Source organism: Megascapheus bottae, chromosome 15, assembly GCF_031878675.1.
Source record: "Megascapheus bottae isolate mThoBot1 chromosome 15, mThoBot2.hap1, whole genome shotgun sequence".
Classification (NCBI taxonomy): domain Eukaryota; kingdom Metazoa; phylum Chordata; class Mammalia; order Rodentia; family Geomyidae; genus Megascapheus; species Megascapheus bottae.
The window spans coordinates 861,429-883,283 of NC_143523.1; the positions used below are offsets into that span (position 1 = coordinate 861,429).

Genomic DNA, 21,855 nt, shown 5'->3' on the forward strand with positions numbered 1-21,855 from the left:
TCATATTTATAATCCTGGCTAGGTAGAAGACTGAGATCTGAGAGTTGTGGTTTAAAAGTAGGCTGGACAGGAAAGTCAGCAAGACTCTTATCCTCCATATGCACCCAAAAAGCTGGGAGCAGAGCTGTGACTCAAAGTGGTAGCGCGCCAGCCTTGAATGCTAGCACCTGCCTAGCAGAAGAGCTCAACAGCTCAAAAGCCATGTGCATACAGCCATATTTATAGGACGAGCTGAGCGAAACGAGCTCTAGGATAGGGAAACAAGATACTTATCTGGGATGACTGTTTTCAATGTACTGTATGAACTTATTTCTTCACTCTTTTTTTTTCTCTTTCCCTTTTGGTTTATCCTCTGTTGTTGTTGTTTTTTACTTTGGTACCTGGTATATTGTATATATATTTATTTGTTTATTTGAATCAGGAAAGGGAAGGGAAAAAACAAGATGATGAGACAAAGGACAAAGGATGAACCAGTATAACAGCGATATTCCCAAGACAACATGTTAGAAATATACTCTACAAGTTGGGAGGGGATGAGGGAGGGAGAGCAGGGGAAAAACATGGAAGGGATATCGATGTTCAAGACGTAATTAACTCACTACCTTACGAATGTCACTGTAATCCCTCTATACATCACTTTGATAATAAAATAAAATTAAAAACAGAAACAAAAAAACCGAGACATCATTAAGAGACCAAAGTTATGAATGATGAGCACAGAAGCTGAAGCACAAGCTTAAGGCATAGAAAGATATGTTCAATAAAGTAATAACAAGCACTGGCTAACCTCGAGGGCTTGGCTAAAAACATGGACAAGTGAACAGTCATATGTAAAATAAGGACTTAGGACTTGTAATCCAGATCACACACAAAATTATGTAGCAACATCTGAATGGACATGCAAAAACTATAAAATTCATGGAAGAAGGCAGAAGCATATTTTGTAACATTGCATTAGGTAATTATTTTTGAGACAAAACATGGAAAGTGCAAGTAACCAAAGGATAAACATTTAACACCATCAGAGCTGAAACTTTTTAGCCTCAAAGGACACTACCCAGAAGGTGAAGGGACAGGTGTGTTTAGGCACTTTTCTTCTGAGTCTTGACCGTAGTTGGTGGCGTCTCCGTGTATGGTGCCTGTGGATCACTGCTGAAGCTCGGTGATGGGTAATGGGCTCCTTATCCTACCCTAGTTACTCCTGTAGATATTTGATCATTTCAATAACTCAAAGTTTTAAAACAAACCAGCAGTGTTATAGGAAAATGAGAGCCAAAATGTGAAAGGAAGACTATTTAAAGTAGAAATGCTAAGACTATACCAAAAGGAATTGCCCAATGAGACCAAGTGCATACTTCTGTATTCAAGTTCAGACCAAGCCTTTGAGTTATTAAACATTAAAAGATTTTTTAAATTTGAAAAGTAAAAATAAGAAACACCAACAAATCACAAAAAGCAGTCAAAGCTGTAGCTCTGACAAACGTCAGCAGAGCTCTGGCTCACCTGGCTGCTGGCAAACACAGACCAGCATGCTCAGACCGGGGACAGGACAGGAGCGAGAGGTCAGGACTGACATCACACCAGTCACATGACATGCAAATAAACCTGACATAATGCTTCCAAAACAAGCTATCCACAGATCCAGACCAGAAAGCACAAAAATGAAGGAATTACCTGAAAACAGTGACTACAAATATGGTCATTCTGAAAGTAAAACATAAGCACAATGAGGAGACAGCAGAAGACCTAAAAGACACTGTGGAAACTCCAGTGCTGAGGACCAGGGTCTCCAAAGTAAAGCAAGGTCAGTGGATAGACCTGGAACAGCAAACCTCCAGACACCCCCTGGGAGACAGGACAGGGAAGAGCTGGGGCCATGGCAACATCAGTGAAGCAAGTTTGAGGACAGGAGGGAGGGAGGGAGACAGGGAGAGAGATAGTAGGAGGGAGGGAGGGTAACATAAACCTTTCCCAAATCCGATTGAGAATAACGAAAATCAGACCTAAGTACAACACAATCAAATTCCTGCACACAAGCTATAAACAGGACAAAATCTAGAAGCCAGGAAAAAGCACATCATATACAAGAAAATTGAGATGAGAACAATGGCCAATTCTGATCAGAAACAACGCAGTTCAGAAGACAATGAAATGGCACCCTTGAAGAAGTGAGCCAGAACCAACAAGCGGGGATTCATCACCAACAAACATGCATTCAAAAACAAGGACAAAGACCTTTTCAGACCAACAAAAGCCAAGAGCATCAGCAGCAGCTGACTTGTGCTAGTCTAAACACTAGAGACCACTCCTCAGCTGAAGCAAAATGACCCACATAAGCCAAGAACACCAAGAAGTGTGCTCAGGGGTGACAGTGGCCCTGCACCAGAGCCTCCAGAGTGCCAGGGGGAGGGGGGGGCGGGGACCCCTCATGGTCTGGGGAGCCCCACGGTGCTCGTGTTCTCTGCATTTCCCCCTAGCCCAAGATGCCCAGTCCTCCAAGACAAGTCTTTCCTTTTCTTGTCAACTACATGCCTCCTGGCCATGCGCACTGATTCCTGTCTGTGACCGGAGCGGCAGGTGTGCCCTCAATTGACTGAGGTCAGCAGCTCTGCAGAGTGCTTTCTATAACACTGCTTATTTAGGATTTACTCCTCTAGACAGTACTTTCTGCATCTTTTCCTATCCCAAATCTATGAAGCTATTCCCCTGTACCTTACTCTGACACAGGTGAAGTCTGATGGGCCTGGTTTGCTGTAGTCATGATAGGGAGCTGGATATGAAGCCATAAACAACTCTGTGCCTCCCAACACAAAGACTGAGCCCACTCAGCTCCCAGCACCTCATGCTGTGCCCTAAGGAAGTAGAGAGCCAGCCTGGTCAGGCCTTCCAGCCTGCAAATCTGCTGGCACCAGCTCTTCCCATCGCTTGACAAGAGCCCAAGGCCTGGTGGCAGGAGCCCCAGGCCACTTCTCTTCAGGGCTGTTTCAGCTGTTCTTTACCTTTTGCTTCTACATAGCAATGTCAGTATTCTCTGCTGAGTGGCAGGAAATAGCCCTTCACCTTTCATTACAAGTGCCTTATTACATTTATTTATTATTTCAGGACACCTTGCAATTTGTTGGCCTGAAGGCCCCTCATAAAGCTCGAGAACCTCAGGGTGGGGATGCAGCCCTGCAGCTCCTCACAGCCCTGTTCTGATCACACTGGACAGAGGAGGCTTCGTGGAAAGCAACCCAGCCACGGTCTACCACAGCAGCAGCAGGCTGGCAGCATCTGGCCACTCATGCACTTCAGCTCTGACAGGAGGGGCACCGCCCTGGCCTCAGGGCCATGCCTCTTTTGGAGGTAAGTGGCCGCCACACATCCGAGCCACACCCTCTCCAAGGAAATTCCAAGTCCCACACCTGTCCCCTGCCCATTCCGCAGCACACCTACCGGCTTCTGCCGAGACTTACTTGACGAACTTGTCCACATGGGACATGGAGGCTTCATAGTTCTTCCCTCCAAACTCCTGGCAGTGTAAGGCCATGAAGTGCGGCTTGTGCACGTGCAGAACCTGAGGAGGAAAGTACAGGATCAGGTACAGAACCACCGGAGAGTTCCATGCACCATCTCATCCAGGGTCCGTGGTGCCTGGGTGTGTGCGCATGTGTGCGTGCATATGTGCACATCTGTGCATGTGTACATGTGTGAGTGTTTGAAGCATGAAGGCCACACATCTCTTAAGAGATTCTAGAAATCAGATGCTGTTATACTTCCAGCCATTTTGTTTCCGGTGTGTCTCAAGTTCCTGCTCCTGCAAGTTTCTTCTAGAAGACTCAAGTTCCTCAGAACTTCCATGAACAACCTGGGGCACCTCTCTTTAATGACACAGGGAGTACTGAGAGCCCCCGTGGAGACCTGCGATCATCTTCACATGCACTTTCTGCTGAGCCCCAGCCCTGGCACCTGGTTTGAATGACCGAGGAGCAAGTGCTCTTGGTGGCTGGGAAGACCTCTCCCGGGACGAAGAAATTCTCAGGGTGAAACCATCACCATGTCTGAGTTATGGCGGTGTTTGGCTGACACCAGAAAACCAGAGCCAGTGGACCAAGCAGACAGGGCTGGGAGTGGCCCTTCTTCCCTCAAGACACATTCTCAAACGGCCTCAAGGGACCGGCTGCTTTACTGTTCTGTTCTGCTTGCCCTTAGAACAGGCATCAACTTCATGGTTGAAAAGTGGCTTCCAAACCTCCAGGTCTCACATCTTCATTCTAAGCAGGAAGCACAGATCAGAGGTTCAGGGAAATACCCTTCTTAGAGCACTTGTACCTACTTTATTAAGACAAAAAGCCCTTCTAAGGATTTCAACCAAGGCTCTGTGCCACATGACTCCAAGCTACCTTGCACAGTGGCATCAGCGGGTATCCAGTAACAGCAGCTGGGCAGCACCTTGGGTAGAGTTGGCCATGTGTGTCCATGCATCTGCAAGGAGTACACAGCTACCCTAAAGCCCCACTCATGAGCACATCTCATGTCCTGCCTAGAGGGATCTTGCCCTCCCATGGCCCTCCTTAATACCTGCATGTGGGGAAGGTCTGCCACTTCCAGTGGCCTCGCCTGACTGACAGGCTAGCAGTCGTCCAATCTGCGGTCTCTGGTACTATGGGCTTTGGAGACCACAGCCTCACAAAGTGCTTCGGACAAACTAAATGCTCTTGAATTTATGCTTACTTCACTTTCTCTTCCCTTCAACCAATGCCCAGGCCTCCCCCGAAGGCCAGGTCCTCTGCAGGCAGGCCCTACTCAGCCAGGCCCAACACAGCTCACAAACCCTGGAGTCATCCCCTCCCATTATAGATTATTCCACAGAAAATCCTCCCCGAGGAGGGCTGCAGCTTACCACGCAAGCCACGGGACGTGGCCAGACAGTGGCCAGCATGGGAGGAGCTCATCCAGCCCAGTAGAAATGGGCCTTCAAAGCAGTCTGGCCTGCATGTCACTGTCACAGTGGACCGAGAATGTATCTTGTGAGCCCAAACCAGCCCTGACCATGGAGTAGGGAATAACTAAGACATGGGTGCTGAAAACAGCTGCCACTGGAGGGCGTCAGGCACACAGTAGCCAACAGGAGTCCCGTGGTTATTCTGCACAAGCCAGACTCCAAGCTAACCCAACTAAAACAGGCTGGGATCTGAGTCTGTCCATCCTCCCCAGGGAAGACACACTCCTCAATTCTCCAGATCTGGGTGAGAAACCTGTCTATACTCTCAGGGTAGACCCCTTCTTAGTTTTCCAGATGAATGTTACAAACCTGTCCATCCTACCCAAGTTAGACCCGCACCTCAGATCTCCAGATCTATGTTAGAAACCGGTCCATCCTCCCCAGGTTAGACCTGCTCCTCAGTTCTCCAGCTTTATGTCAGAAACCAGTCCACCCTCTCCAGGGTAGCCCCCTCCTCAGTTCTCCAGATCTATGTTAGAAACTGGTCCATCCCCTCCAGGTAGCCCCCTCCTTGGTTCTCCAGATCTATATTAGAAACCTGTCCATCCTCCCCAGGATACACCTCCTTCTCAGTTCTCCAGATCTATGTTAGAAACCTGTCCATCCTCTCCAGGGTAGACCCACTCCTCGGTTCTCCAGATCTATATTAGAAACCTGTCCATCCTCCCCAGGATACACCTCCTTCTCAGTTCTCCAGATCTATGTTAGAAACCTGTCCATTCTCCCCAGGGTAGACCCACTCCTCGGTTCTCCAGATCTATGTTAGAAACCTGGCCATCCTCTCCAGGGTACAACCCCTCCTCAGTTCTCCAGATCTGTGTTAGAAACCTGGCCATCCTCTCCAGGATACAACCCCTCCTCAGTTCTCCAGATCTGTGTTAGAAACCTGTCCATCCTCCCCAGGATAGACCCCTCCTAGGTGCTCCAGATCTATGTTAGAAACCTGGCCATCCTCTCCAGCGTAGTCCCCCTTCTCTGTTCTCCAGATCTACGTTAGAAACCTGTCCTGATTCTTCCAGGGTCAGATGACCCCTGCTGGTACATACCTGCCTGCATCTCCCCATGGTCATGTCCAGTCCTGCTGGATTCTCTGAGGCCACATTTCTTCTGTACTCTGCCTGGTTAGGCCTGCCCTTGATTTTGTCCTCACAGCTGACCTGGTGTTGGCAGAGTTCGCCCCTTTAATGTAGTGCCAATGAACCTGCTCTTCTATAACCTTGTGCTTTTCCTCCTGCGAGCCCATCCAGCAAGGCATCTCTTCTGGAATGATCTTTGGCTGCAGCCTGAGTGTTTTTTGGAGGAATGAGGACTAAACTCCAGACTCAGTTCCATTTCACCCATTAGCTGCCCACATCTTGGAACACAGGCCATCTTCCTGTAGGCAGGGCCTGCTCCCTCCTATGGGTGCAGGCTCCTCAGTCTGGATCTCACCAACACCCATCACTCAGCACTGAGAGCTACGAGGCTCTGCAGTCAGGTCTGGGTGCCACACCAGGAATGTTGGGAACACAGTCCTGAGGTGAGTAAACTGAGCCAGAGAACCCCAAAACTTGGACAGAAAGTCATCGGCTGCTGCTGGGACTGCACTAATAGCATTTTACGTATCGCTCTAGTCACACCTTGATACCAAGGCCCCCCACATGCCCAGGTCTCAGAGCCATCTGCTTGCAGATTGAATCCTTCTGCCAACAGGAAGGCCAACATCCCCCACAGGGTTCCAGGACAGCTGTCGTGACTTCTGCCCCTACACAGCCCCTTCAGGATGGATAGGGAGCTCTAAAACCTGCACAGCAAGACACACAGTCCAGTGATGTCCTGCCATGCCTGCAAGCTCCCGGTGTGGGCAGGACCTACCCCAGTCACGGCCTCCAACCCAAGACTGAATGACACAAAACAGGACAGGAGTGAGGGCTCATTCAGCAGGAGGGCAGCGGAAGAATTTGTACCCTGAGGCTAGTCTATGCAAAAGTTCAAGATACCTCCATCTCCATGAGTGGACACAGGAGTGCAGGTTATCATACTAATTATACACAAAGAATAAATAGGAAGATCACAATCCAGGCTGCCCTGGGCATAACGTGGGCATCCATTCAAAAGAAAAGCAAATGGAAGCAAAGTAGGGCTGGGAGCAAGGCTCACGTAGCGGAGTGCTGGCCTAGCAAGTGAAAGGCTCTGATTTCTAACCCCAGTACTACTCTGAAAAACAACAAAAAGCATAAAACAATGCATAAAAGTATTATGTCTTCCTGAACTTTAAAATGATTATGCAGAAAAATAGCCTATACAGGTAAAGAAAATGGCATACTTCCTTCAAAAACTAAGTATCAAAATAACAATATTTTTATCATGGAAAGTTCTGAGAGAAATATGTGACGATGTAGAGAGGAGAACACTGGCTGACAAGACAAGGCACATGCTTTATGTTCAGCAAAAGACTCTGTGTAAAGCTTCCTCTAAGACCAGAACCCCCACACACTACAGGCAAGGAGCTGGTGAGGGGACGAGGCTCGGAACTGCACCCCCGGTACTGGCACCTCACCTAACAAAGGCCTGGCGGAAAGGCCTGGGATCTACCACTGTGCAGGGGGACTTCTACTCACACCCACCCCCAGGTGGAGGCAGGCCTCTGCTCACACCCAGCCATTGGGGGCAAGTGTGGGCAAGCTGGCACACTTCCCTTCTTCCACAACCTCATCAGTGAATAAACAACAACCTTACTGGCTGTCCCCATGTGTTCAGACTCAATAGGGAGCTGGCTGAGGTTAGGGGTCCTGCTAGCCCCTTGTCTTGGGTGTTCTGGGAGGTCTTCTTTCTCCTTGGTGCCCTTGTCTTCAGCAGGGCAGCTACCAGTAACAGGAAACCTTCAGCTCCACCACACCCCATGGGACCACAGGCACATGGTCTTTACCGATGGACACACAGGTGACTGAAAGAGCAGCATGTAACTCAAGACTGTAACTGGCATCCCTGAGGAAGAGGAGAGAGAAGCAGGAGCCACAAATGAGGTCTGAAAAAACTGGCCAAAATTCTCTCTAGCTTGGTGACAGACATGAATCTGCAGCTTCTAGTACCTTAGTGAATGCCTAACAGAATAAGGCCAGGAAAAATCATGCCAAACACATTTATCAGTTCACTGTCAGATTGACAGGTGAAGTAAAGGCCTTGAATCAGCTGGAGAAAAGCAAGACGGTGCCCTGCAGGAACCTCAAGGTCTTTACTAGCAAACAGGAGGCCAAAAGACAGCTGAGAAGTAACGCTCCCAGGCAGGGAGAACAGAGAGAGCCCGGGACACCACTGGAGGACCAGCTCTGTCCTCAAGATGACGCCGCCTGTGCTGTCACCAGAGGACAATGGCCGTCCATGGAATGAAGGGAAGGCAGCAGGTTGGAGATAACACTCATGCCCAAGGTCAAGCCCCAACACCAGCACCAGCAGGTATAGACACATCACACACCCCAAAACAAGAAGAAAGGCAGGATTTGTAGAATATGAAAGATTACTATTGTGTGTGTGTGTGTGTATGAGAGAGAGAGAGAGAGAGAGAGACAGAGAGACAGAGAGACAGAGAGACAGAGACAGAGACAGAGAGAGAGACAGAGAGAGAGACAGAGAGACAGAGACAGAGACAGAGAGACAGAGAGAGAGACAGAGAGAGAGACAGAGAGAGAGACAGAGAGAGAGAGAGCGCACACATACATGTACACACCCCTGCCAATCCCAGAGCTTAAACTCGAGGCCTGGTGCTTTTTTGCTCAAAGCTAGGGCTCCACTACTTGACCCATAGCTCCACTTCCAACTCTGTGGTTAAATGGAGGTAAGATTCTCACACTTTCCTTCCCAGGCTGACTTTAAATCACAATCCTCAGATCTCAGCCTCCTGAAGAGCTAGGATTATGGGCAGGAACCACCGTGCCCAACCCTTCTTTTCAGATTTTTTTTTTGCCAGTCCTGGGCTTGAGCTCAGAGCCTGAGCACTGTCCTTGGACTTTCTCAAGGGTAGAGCTCTACCACTTGAGCCTCAGCACCACTTCTGGCTTTTTTCTATGCATGTGGTAGCAAGGAATCGAACCCGGGTCTTCGTGCATGCTAGGCAAGCACTTTAACCACTAGGCCAAACTCCCGGCCCCTCTTTTCAGATATTTAAACTATTCTGGGTGGACTTTCAGGATAGCTGTAAATAACCTGACTCCTAAAATCTGAATCCATATATATATATATATATATATATATATACACACACATACATATATACATGCATATAACATATTGTTTATATAAAATAGACTCTTACATATACAAACAGAATAACCAAAGCCACAGATGCAGTGCAGCCTGAAGACAATGTGACAACTGTAAGCTGTAAATAAAGGGACAACATTAACTCCCTTGGGACCTGATATCCTCTAGGAGGTGAGTAGAGGGCTAGGGTCCAGGAAAAATGATAGATTCCAGGACATCTTAGCATTGAAACATGGCCACCATCCAGGCCATCCAAGGGCCTGCGATTTGGAGTTGCTGGCTTTCAAAGGGACACCAATGGAAGGGGTGATAAAAAGAGTACAATCTAGGACACCACTGGGGGGGGGGGCAGTGATAAAAAGCAAGAAGCAGTTGAGCAGTAAAGAAAAAAAGGAAGGTGAAAATACAGAGCCTTGAAAGAACAACAAAACAAAAACAGAACATGGAGTCAGAGGGTCCCCAACACATACAACCTACCACTGCAGCACCGGGTGCTGCCTGAGGGACAGAAGAGGGCGCCACCACACATTGAAGCCAAAGGCTGCCACAGGAGCAGGACGCCCAAGGAGGCTACTGAGGCACTGGAAAAGAACACAAAAGCCGTGCACAGAAGGAAATGGCCCTCCCCTAGAAAACAATCAGCAAGCAGGAGAAAATTTAACTCCACACTGCAAACAGAATTACAGATCCTCAAACAAGCATTTGGAATCAGAAGCAAAACAAAAATACAAATGGACCAAAAAGGAAAAAAAAAAATGACCACTGAATAACCTTGGGAAAGTAAAGGAAAGCAATAGTAGATTATAAAATGCATGGAGGGGCCGGAGCAAGGACTAGTGGTAGAGTGCTTGCCTAAGATGCACAAAGACCAGGGTTTGATTCCTCAGAACCATGTACATAGAAAAAAAAAAAAAAAAAAGCCCAAAGTGGTGCTGCAGCCTAAGCAGTAGAGCACTAGCCTTGAGAAAGCCCAAGGACCGTGCTTAGGCCCAGAATTCAACAGGAGAGTGAGAACACACGAGTAAACAGGAGAGGAGATCAAAAGGAGTCACTCTAAGCAGAAAAGCACAGTGACAGGACGAGCCTTCAGATCATCAGGACAACTGGAAACGGAACGGGACATCAACTTGCACAGGGAATGGCTTAGGTCACATGTGAGATTCTGAACCCAGAGATGAACCCCAAGATGCTCAGGAGAAACCAAAGCTAAATTAGCCTTAAAGCCTCCAGGTAAAAAGCCACCTCCTACAAACAAGACGCACCAAGGTGTGCCTGGGACCAGACAGAAACAGCGTCCACATAAGGCCACCAGAGTTTTCTGAAAACTTTTAGTGTGGAGTAAGGGCTATCTACCCCACCAAAGGCCCTTCTTCTCCTCAAAGGAACACTGGGAGCCATGCTCCGAGGCCAGCAATCTCCGAGGGCTAAGCCAGCTAGGGGGGCTCGTCTTTTGAAATAGAACCAGATCCTTACTGAGGGCACTGTGAGGTGGGTCTGTGCTGCTGGAAAACAAAAGCAGCAGCAGCAGGCCAGAGATGGCTGAGTGTGGGTACCAGCTGGGCGCTCCCACTGCCCAAGGGTTCTAACATCTACACAAGCAATGCCTATGCCTTACAGAATCTACATGGCCTCAAGATTTCCACGCACACATGGATTTGTACAGTAGTCAGGCACAGGAAACAACATTTCATCACTAAACCACATGTCTAGGTGGCCTCAAGATTATGACGGAATCATGTCACAGCCACTAGATGTCTTCACACAACACATCACATATTTGTGAGGCCAGAAGAGCACAAAACCACATCACACTGCCCACTTCTGGCCAGTGTAAGCTTATGCACTGATATCCAGTGATATGCACTACACAACACCTGGTAATAAAAGCCTGCAATACTGGTATGTGTAGCGTGTGCACACGTAAGTGGGGGGATGGATGTGTGCACCAATGCACATATGTTTGTGTATAGACTGGGGGAGGTTGACACTTGGGCTTGAACTCAGGGCCTTGCACTCTTCCTGGCTTTCTCACTCATGGTCACACACCTAGTAGATATTCATTTTTTTTTATCAGTGTTGCATTCTCCTGCTTATTAAAAAAAAAAAAAACCTTCATGTGGAGCACTGGCAGCTTGTATGTGAATCCCTGCTATTGGGAGGCTGAGATCTGAGCATTGTAGTTCAAAGCCAGCCCAGACAGAAAAGTCTGTGAGACTCTTAACTCCAATTAGGTATCAAAAAAAAAAAAAAAGAAGAAGAAGAAGAGGTCAGGTCAAGTGCCCAGTCCCTGATGCAAGCCCCACTACTGGTACTGAAAAACCTCCACAACGTCACGTCTTCTGGTCTTGATCAGCTGAACTTTCCACCAACTGAACTTGCCATGTCCCTTCCTAAATCAGATAGAAAACTACTTTTTGGTTCCTTATTTCCAGGCAGGGCCAGACAATCTTCTCTCAGTACGAAACAGCTGTAGGAGATGAACACCACCCCTCTAAGGGACCAAGCTCATTTAGGGGGACACAATGAAACCAAACAGATAGATGATGAAACTGTACTGTTTTCAACAAATATCCAAAGGGCTAGACTAAGAAGCTAAAATCAAGAAGTAAACTGAAAATGCAGATTCATTTCCCTCCCACCATACTTCCTTCTTATGTTGAGTAACAGCCTCAGGAGATATGCAAGGAGCTACTTACTGCTGCCTTGCATCTAATTTCTAATACAAGAGGGACTAAGTCTGTCTTATTCTCAAGCAAAACTCTCAAACTCTTCTTGACTTAAAGGTCACCATCATACTCATCCAAAACCACTGTTTAAGGACAAGGAATTAATTGTTAAGACTGACAAAAATCACATACATTTATTTGCCTAATTCGAAAAAGTATAAAAGCTACAGGTAAGGACCTCCATTTTAAGTCTTAAACTCCCATTTCCTGCATGGACAGCAAGAAATGTTTCTCTCTTTTTCTGTGTTTTCCTAGTTTAGCCTTGCTACACCAAAATAAATCCTTCCTAAAACTTTACCAAACAATAAAACCCAGTTTCTCAGCAATCCTTCCTCCTCTGAGAACAGTCCCACCACTAGCTGACCCTGCTACTGTGTCCAGCCTGGACAATCGGCAAGGCCAGTGAGTAAATCGGGGGCACAGGGACATTTCAGGTGAGTTGCCTTCCAGAGAGCCCAGGAAGATGGAAGCAGACACACTGGCCTTGGAAGATAAGAACACTCCTCAGACACGAGAAAGGACACTCCAGAAAACAGCAGGGTCACTTGTGTGAGTGCAGCCAACAGCACAAATCACACTACATAGAAATGTCAGGAAAATGAGAGGAACTGGTGGGCTAATCCACAATCACTCAAGACACGTGCAGAGGCCAACACATCCTCTACATACGCAGACAAGTTTACATGCATGCGGGCTGTTTCACATGCGCTCAGGTGCACCCATGTCACATTTTCACACACACATACACACACGCACATGAACACTTACACAGCAATGAGGACACAGAGGGCATAATTTCATGCCCAGTCCTAATGATTCTACAACCACACATCCAGCCACTGCTGGGCATACCTTCTTTTCCATGGCATGCTTACCAAGAATGAAAACAGAACGATAACGCCTACTGAAATAGCTTAGGAAGAAGGGAAGGTTGAAGGATAGAGGGACAGAGGCTGGTTGGAATATATCGTAAACATCCAAGGAAATGTCACACAATGAAATCCTCCCCAACAGAACTAATGTATGTCACAAAAAATGGATGAGATTAAAAATTCTCCAAAGTGTGTGCAAATATGGGTTTATGATGATGGTATTCTTATAGTCAGAGCTGTTTAATACTTCTACATCAACCATTCTGGCACAGCATGAAAATTTCAGATATCTATTTTGAGTGTTCATATTAAAATTCATTTTCTAATGCTAAAACCAAACCTCGTGAATGTTTAAGGTATTGAATCCATCTGTCCTCTGACCACTAGAAATTGGTCTGTTGTTACATTCCATTTTGCCTGGTGACGGCAGGGGAGACAAGAGATGACACAGGGACAGTCAGGTCTTTTGAGGACTTACGACCTCTCCTCACTGTAAACTTCAAATATGTGAAGTTCGTTGGGAGTCAATCATATCTTAGAAAAGTCACAAACAACTTTAATTTCTACTATTACAACAACCAGTTATAATATGCGAGCTATAAAAGCTGAGACATGGGGCAGAGAATGCAGCCCAGTGGTAGAATGCTTGCCTAGCATGCATGAAGCCCTGAGTATAATCCCTCAGTAACACATACACAGAAAAAACCAAAAGTGGTGCTGTGGTTCAAGTGACAGCCTGAGTTTAAGCCCCAGGACTGGAGAAAGAAAGAAAGAAAGAAAGAAAGAAAGAAAGAAAGAAAGAAAGAAAGAAAGAAAGAAAGAGAGAGAGAGAGAGAGAGAGAGAGAGAGAGAGAGAGAGAGGGGGGGGAGGGAGGGAGGGAGGGAGGGAGGGAGGGAAGAAGGAAGGAAGGAAGGAAGAAAGGAAGGGGGAGGGGGATGGAGGGCGAAAGGGAAAAAGAAAGGGAAAGGAAAAGGAAAAGGAAAAAAAACAGTTGAGACATGTTAGAACCTGAAATGCCCCTGACATCCACAGTGACCAATACCTGGTAGACGTGCCTGAGGTGAGACCACACTAAATTTTTCCCCTTCTTTTATTGTTGTTATTAGTGCTACTGATTTATTTCTTTTTAAAAAAAATTCTAGGGGCTGGAGTTTGTCCTAGTGGTAGAGTGCTTGCCTAGCATGCACCAACACCCAGGTTCAATTCCTTGGTACCACATACATAGAAAACGCTGGAAGTGGTGCTGTGGCTCAAGTGGTAGAGCTCTATCCTTGAGAAAGCCCAAGGACAGTGATCAGACCCTGAGTTCAAGACCCGGGACTGACAAAAAAAAAGAAAGAGAAAAAATTTCCAGGGTCACTGGTTAAGCGCCTGCAGAAAACTAAAGTTGGATCCTTCTTTATCACCTTGTACTAGGATTAACTCCAAATGGATCAAAAACCTCAAGGTAAAAGCCGATACACTGAAAACTTTACAAGAAGGAATAGGAGATACACTAGGTCTCCTTGGCACAGGTCAAAACTTTCTTAATAAGGACCAAGAATCACAACAAATCAGAGAAAGACTGGATAAGTGGGACTGCATTAAACTGCAGAGCTTCTGAATGGCAAAAGACATAGCTAGCAAATTAACTAGAAAGCCTACAGAGTAGGAGAAAATCTTCACTAACAATACAATGGATAAAGGCCTCATATCTAAAATATATCAACAGCTCAAAAAATTGAATCACTGCAAACTAATCTCCAAAGAAACAACCATCTCATTAAAAGATGGGCCAAAGACTTAAAGACAAAGACTTAAAGAGAGTCTTCTCTGAAGAAGAAATAAAAATGGCCATAGACACATGAAGAAATGCTCGACATCTCTGGCCATAAAAGAAATGCAAATCAAAACAACTCTAAGATTCCACCTCACTCCAGGTAGAATGGCCAGGATCAAGAAAACTATTAACAACATATGCTGGAGGCGTTGTGGTTAGGAGGGATCACTACTACACTGTTGGTGGGAGTGCCAACTCATTCAACCACTATGGAAAGCAGTATGGCAGTTCCTCAAAAGACTTAACATAGAGCTCCCCTATGACCCAGCAATTCCACTACTTGGCATTTACCCAATTGTCCAGAAACAAGGACATACTAAATCCACTAGCACAACAATGTTCATTGCAGCACTATTTACCATAGCAAAGGTATGGATCCAACCCAGATGCCCCTCAGTTGAGGAGTGGATCAACAAGATGTGGTATTTATACACAATGGAATTCTACGCTGCTGTCAGAAAGAATGACATCGCCCCATTTGTAAGGAAATGGAAAGACTTAAAAAAAATCATATTAAGTGAAGTAAGCCAGACTCAAAGGAACAATGGCTCAATGGTTTCCCTCATTTGTCATAATCAGTAGAAACTTTGGGCTCTCCTAGCAGAAATTCACAATAGAATAAAGTCTAGATACACAAGGCCATATAGTATGACTTTAAATGTAAGGACCTCCAGAATATAGAAACAAAAACCATATAATGAGTGATTGTTGTCCTTAATGTACTATGTTATCTCTCATCTCTTTTGCTGTCCCTTGATTATCTCATATTGTTACAATATTTCACCTTGTTATCTGATATATTTTATATATGCTTAATTGGTTATTTGAAATAGGATAGTTAAGGGAAGAAATCAAGATGAGGGGTGGGGGGGGAATAGGGACCATGACATGAGAAAGGGTACCAATATTTGTGAAATAATATACCTTCTATTTGGTGAATATAATGTAACCCTTCTATCAATTACAATAAAAAATATATGAAAAAAAAATTCCAGGGTGACATTGTCCAAAAGAAATGTACTCATTGGCTGACTTATGTAACTGTAATAACAATTAAGAAATAAAAATTCGAAACATTCTATATATTGCTGGATGTCGATGGCCCACTCCTGTAATCCCAGCTACTCAGAGGAGGCTGAGATCTAGGGTTGTGATTTAAATCCAGTCAGTGTAGGAGGGAAAGTCTGTGAGACTCTTACCTCCAAGTAACCCCAAAAGTCAGATGTAAAGCTGTAGCTCAAGTGATAGAACACTAACTGGCCTTGAGCACAAGCTTGGGGACAGTGTCTAGGCTACATTCAAGCCCCACACACATACACATGCATGCGCGTGCACACAACACACAAATATCTACATGTACATCAGTGATTCCTTTGAGGACATTTCCTTTATTTAGTGTGTTGAATTCTCTTCCCTTTCCTTCTCCAGCTAACTAGGCAGGTGCTCTGCCACTTGAGCCATGCCCGAGTGCTCCTTCCTTTTCCTTCTGAAGAACCTCAGGAACACTCACTCTGGGATGATGGGAGTTAAGGAGCAGAGAAGCTGACAGGAAAGCACGCTGGGCCCGGCATGGGGCAGGCTGCGGGGGTTCATTCCACTTTCATCTACAGAGGGCAAGCTCACATCAGCTGACCACGACAAGATACTCCTCGTGACTAGACTGGAACAAAAGCAGACACCAAAGAACACACTGCTGGGACGCTGCAAGTGGACCTGCGCACAGGACTCGGCCCCAGCAGTTACTTCCTGAGGTCTCTGCTCCCTCCCACTTGCTAATGACAAGGACGAGGAGGAGAGCAGGATCAATGCCCTTATTTTGTACTCAGGAGGTGCAAGTCCATGCTGTATGCAGGTGCCTGGAGACGCTACAGCACACACCACCACAACCAGATGGCACACAATCGGAGTGCACTTAAGATCCATCAGCCACCGTACGAGAAGATGAATTCAGATTAGCTCATCAGAAGATGATCAGTTTTTAGTGACATACTGTTGGAAATTTTTGGCTAACAGAAAAAAAATATTTCTTTTGCAAACAAGTGAAGCTGTGAATAACTCAGAGGGAAATGCAAATGCTGTGCTGAAAGAACAAGAAACCCAGTGGTTGGGGCCGGGAGTTTGCCCTAGTGGTAGAGTGCTTGCCTAGCATGCACAAAGCCCTGGGTTCGATTCCTCAGTACCACATACATAGAAAAAACCAGAAGTGATGTTGTGGCTCAAGTGGTAGAGCTCTAGCCTTGAAAAAGCCCAAGGACAGTGCTCAGGCCCTGAGTTCAAGCTCTAGGACTGGAAAAAAAAAAAAAAGAAAAAGGAAAATGAAATCCAGTGGCAAAGGTCAGCCACCGTCCCCAGGATGGCAGGGAGGCCAATGCTGCACAAGTCTGTGCTACAGAGGTCACGCCATGGAAGCCAGCACCATTCTGGAGCAGCTAGCACTCTAGCAAGCGATCCTGTGTGCGTGCGTGTGTGCGTGTGTGCATGCGTGCATGCTGGTCCTGGGGGCTGAAGTCAAGGCCTAGGTACTGTTTCTGAGTTTTTGTGCTCAAGGCTAGCACTCTGCCACTTGAGCTACAGCTCCACTTCCACTCTTTTTGGTGCTTAACTAGAGATAACTTGCCAGTCTAGGCTGGCTTTGAATCGCGGTCCTTAGATCTCAGTCTCCTGAGCAACTAGGATTATAGGTGTGAGCCACTGGTGCACAGCTTCAGGGATATTTTGCTGCCATGTCTTTATTTGACAAAGCAGACTCACATCTTCTCTTGCACTGGGAGAGAAATGTCTCCTTAGTGGTCACATGAGACAGTACTTGCTTAGCCTGCTCTGCAGGCAACAAAGAGTGGGCCAGAGAGTGGTTCTTGGAGAAGAGCCCTGTGCCTGGCATCTTCCATGCCCCAGGACCAACGATCCCTGCATCTCAAAGCTAAGCCACCAAGAGGATGTGACAGAGCAGGCTCGGGGAGGCATTCAGTAGCTCACCACTAAACTACAGCTGTCCCATGTGGACACCACAAAAAGAATCAGGACTATAGACAAGAGCACAACACAATAATGAGGAGGTAGTGAGTTGGGGGCACTTTGACCTTTATTTTCCTTGTGGGGTCATAGAGCCTGATTTGCAAGAACGGCAAAGGAACGAGCTGTGGCTCTGTACAACCTGGAAGGGTGGCATGCCTCCGTGAGTTACTGCAACCACCTGTGCGTTCCTGGGTAGTTGCAGTGAGGTGTCTGTGGGAAGGCAGGTAACAAACACTCAACAGCAAACACTATTAGCTTGACATCACCCCTCACATCAACCTAAGGCCTCCATACCACATACCACATACATAGAAAAAAGCCAGAAGTGGTGCTGAGGCTCAAGCGGTAGAGCTCTAGCCTTGAGAAAGTCCAAGGACAGTGCTCAGGCCCTGAGCGCAAGCCCAGGACTGGCCAAAAAAAAAAAGAGTAAATGCAGAGCCCTCTCAGCACCTACAGAACAACCAAAGAGCTCTGGGCCCCCAAACACCTTAAAGAAAGGGCCCTTCAGGCAGAACAAGCTGCCTGTCAGCAAGGGCATCTTCAGCAGGAAAAGAAAAGCGAGCAAGGCACAGAGCAGCATGGCTTGGCATGTCTGGCCAGAAATGGCTTCCTATCTCCTCCGGGGGGGGGGGGGGTGGAGGGCGGGGGCGTCTCTCAGTCCTCATCAGCACATGCCTGGCCTGGAAACAGACCAGCATCTCTATCCTGGGACAGAGGAGCTGCATGGAACTTGAAGAACAAGTGACCGACTACACAGGTTTCTAGTAGCACCTCCTCGTACCACGGTCTTCATAGAAGCACTTCCATGAAATACCGGGCAAACTGTGAAGTAGAAGTCTGCAGCGGGAGTACAGAAAGTTACCACGTATGGGCTGGTGATGGTCCAACACCTCGCATTTTCCCCGTGTGTGACGCTGTGCAGATGTCTAAGCCAAAGCCACGACAGGCTCCCAGGAAGCCCCAGGAGGGCCCGTGGCCATGGGCCTGGATACTGCCAAAAACAGAGCTAAAACTAGCCACCGCTCGGCCTTGTTAAGCCTCTCCACAGAGAAGCATCGGTGACCTAAAAAGGAATTACATCCCACCAACATGCTCCTGGAGCCTGCCCACCAGCGTGAGGGCTCTAAAAACCAGTGTCCCTTGGCTCAAGTGCTCTCCCTCTAGCCGCCACAAGGATAGGCCATGGCAGGGCACCCCATGCCAGGGAGCAACCCTGGCGACACAGCTCCTTGCCGGCCTCGGCCATGGCCTCTCAGGTGGACCCCCAGCACAGGCCTGTGGCGGCCAGGCAGAAAAGCCCCTGCTCCCCTTCCCCCAGGCCTCAAGGGCAGGCAGCAGGATGGCTGAGCCTTCAGAACTGCAGCATCCCTCCCGTGGGGGAGGCAGGAAGAGCGCCCACTGAAGCACAAACGCAGGGCGGCATAGTCCTAAGGCCTTTTTCTGGGAGACATCAAAGCACTAGGTGACCGACTGGTTTAGGGAGCGCTTTCTCCAGCTGAGGTGAGAGATTACACAGAAGGCCACACAGTACTGTAGGCCTTCCACCTCTTCCAGGCACTCACCTGGCTTTCTAACTGGTGGAGAGGCAACTGGGGCGCCACAGTCCACAAGGCCCGCAGAGAGGCCGGGCACCTTCTGCCGCCTCACTGAGGAAGCCGTCCCCCCACAGGCCTTCACCAAGGTCCTCCTCACCCTTGCCTTCTGTGGTCCACAAGGGGATGAGGGAGCAAAATTGGCAAGGGGGCCCTTCACATGGGGTCCAGAGCTTCAGAGGCTTCCCAGGGGGTCCTCCCATGCCTGGCTCCGCCTCAAGTGCCCTTTATCGGTTGTGTTATTTTGTTTTGCTTTGCTTGAACTCTGGACCTGGGCACTGTCCCTGAGCTCAAGGCTACTGCTCTACCACTCGAGCCATAGCGCCACTTCTGGTTTTCTGGTGGTTGATTGGAGATAAGAGCCTCACAGACTTCTGTGTCCAGGCTGGCTTTAAACTGCAGTCCTCAGATCTCAGCCTTCTGAGTAGCTAGGATGACAGGCGTAAGCCACCGGGGCCTGGTCCCAAGTACCCTCTTGACAGCCTGGATCCCATCCTGCTGTGGCAACCTGCATGCTTCCCACCCTCCACAAGCACCATGCCCTGAGGCCCACCCTGACTGCATCCACAACTGGGCTGCAGGACCCCGGGGATTCATCTTTCACTTCTGGAGCAGCAGTGGTGAAAACAGCCAGTCTAGGTAGGTTGAGGCTGGAACCAGGAATGGTGGGGACTCAGGGGACTGGGGCCTGCTCTGACAGTTCACACGGAAGGTAACGCAGTCTGGGATGACAGACTGCGGAAGACATGCTGGGAAAGCCAGAATGAGGAGGCTCCTGACACACCCTGCCAGGCTCCTTCTAGAAGCCACATCCACAGAGCTCTCCTCAGAGATGCAGAGCACATCTGAAAGGGGCGGGGGCTCACGAGACTCTCAGCAGCCACGGCCCCTTCCCGTGCCTGCCTGTCCACAGTGGAAAGCCTACCCACAATTCCAAGGAAGCATGACAATGAAGAAAGTACCAACGACAACCACAGGGATGTGGTCGACGTGATACGTTTTTCAAACAGTGGGTGAAGTAGGATGCATTTACTGGAATAGTTTCACCTCATTCTTTTTACTCTTTTAGAAATTCCACACGAGCCTCCCTCGGAGTTTCTACTGGGACGGAAAGATGTCTTTGACCACTCCTCCAGAGGCGGGGACTGCTGTTCTCAAGGAAGGGATCTACCTAAAAATGGCAGTCAGCCTGAGTGTGAGGAGAACTCAGTCAGATCTGTGACTCGCCCCTCCCCGGAGCTCAGGGAGAGCCTCTCTCACCCAGGTCGGAGCCTGGGTGCCTCGGAGCTACCAACAGTGCAAGCAGACAGGTGAGGATAGGCTGTGGGCTACGAGGGCAGCAGCGTGCTCGCACATGCCAGGGCAGCCACTGGCACAGCACCTGGAGCGACTCTATTATTTCACACCAATCCGCAGTGAGTGCCATGCCACCCCAACACACGTGCTCACAATCACACAGGAAGAACGGACCGCAGGAGGACTTGGGCCCTGGGGCCTACGATTGACTCACACCTGTGCTGCTCCCTCCGGGTGGGTCAGAAAGGGGCAGCTCTTCAGTCAACACACTGTTCAAAGGATGCAGCAGCAGCAGCAGCAACTTTCACGATGCCACGCGCAGGCTAGGAAATCCGTTCCCACGTTTCTACTGGAGATTCACCCTAGGAAAGTGCTCCTCCACCCCTGGAGCTCCTGTGCTTCTCTTCACCAATAGCTCACTGAAGATCACTGCGGAGAGACCGGTGGGGTGGGGCGCACCTACAGGCACAGCTACTTGGAACTCTGGAGCCGTGCATGGCTTCAGCTCACAAGTTCAAGGCCGCCTCCGTGGGCCACCAGCCCTCCTACACGTGCTTTCTATCACGACCCCCACTGTCTGTCAGCCCAGACTGCGTTACCTTCCGTGTGAACTGTCAGAGCAGGCCCCAGTCCCCTGAGTCCCCACCATTCCTGGTCCAGCCTCAACCTACCTAGACTGGCTGTTTTTACCACTGCTGCTCCTGAAGAGATGTTTTGCTTCCAAATTCATTCATTCAGGCCTTGCTGGCATTGGGGGCAGTGTGAACTGGGACAGGCAAGCCCTGCCCCCCTCCCTGCCCCTGCCTTCCACAGGGAACACGGTACTGAGTAAGGCAGCCAAAAGAAGACTGCTTTAGCCTTCAGGGAACCACACCCTGCACCCCTAATGAGGCTGACTCCTAGTCCCCCCCAGAGCACGAGCCCTTAGGTCACTTGCCTGGCAGCCAGGGCTGACTCTGTTAGGACAGGAGTGGAGCCAGTAACAGCTCCAGTTTCAATCTCCCCTGTGGACCTCAGGAACTGCACTCAAGTGCCTTTACCTCAGTCTCCGTGTGGAGCTCAGGGACTGCACTCAGTGCCTTTACCCTGACTCAGTCAGCACAGGCAGCATAAAACCTGACCTGCAACCTTTGTAGCCACAAGGTTCAAGTTTGAGGCCATGATGTCAGACTGCTGGGGCTGAGGCTTCTAGCTGTGTAGGCCTGCCTAGATCTCACTTCTCCCATTCATTATGCTGCTGAAGGACCAGGGCAGTGCAACACAGTAAGAATTAAAGGCAGAAACAACTCTCAGTTTCAGAGACATAACTGG

General features: G+C 48.3%; 1 protein-coding gene across 2 annotated transcripts in view; it reads right to left on the reverse strand.

Annotated features, from left to right (window-relative positions):
• The window catches only part of Inpp5a (inositol polyphosphate-5-phosphatase A), a 176,945-nt gene that overhangs the window by 104,549 nt on the left and 50,541 nt on the right, over positions 1–21,855 (reverse strand). For both annotated transcript variants that reach the window (XM_090345575.1, XM_090345574.1), the window contains exon 3: positions 3,456–3,556. In XM_090345575.1, coding sequence (XP_090201701.1) covers positions 3,456–3,556 — 101 coding nt within the window. The remainder of the gene's footprint in view (positions 1–3,455; positions 3,557–21,855) is intronic.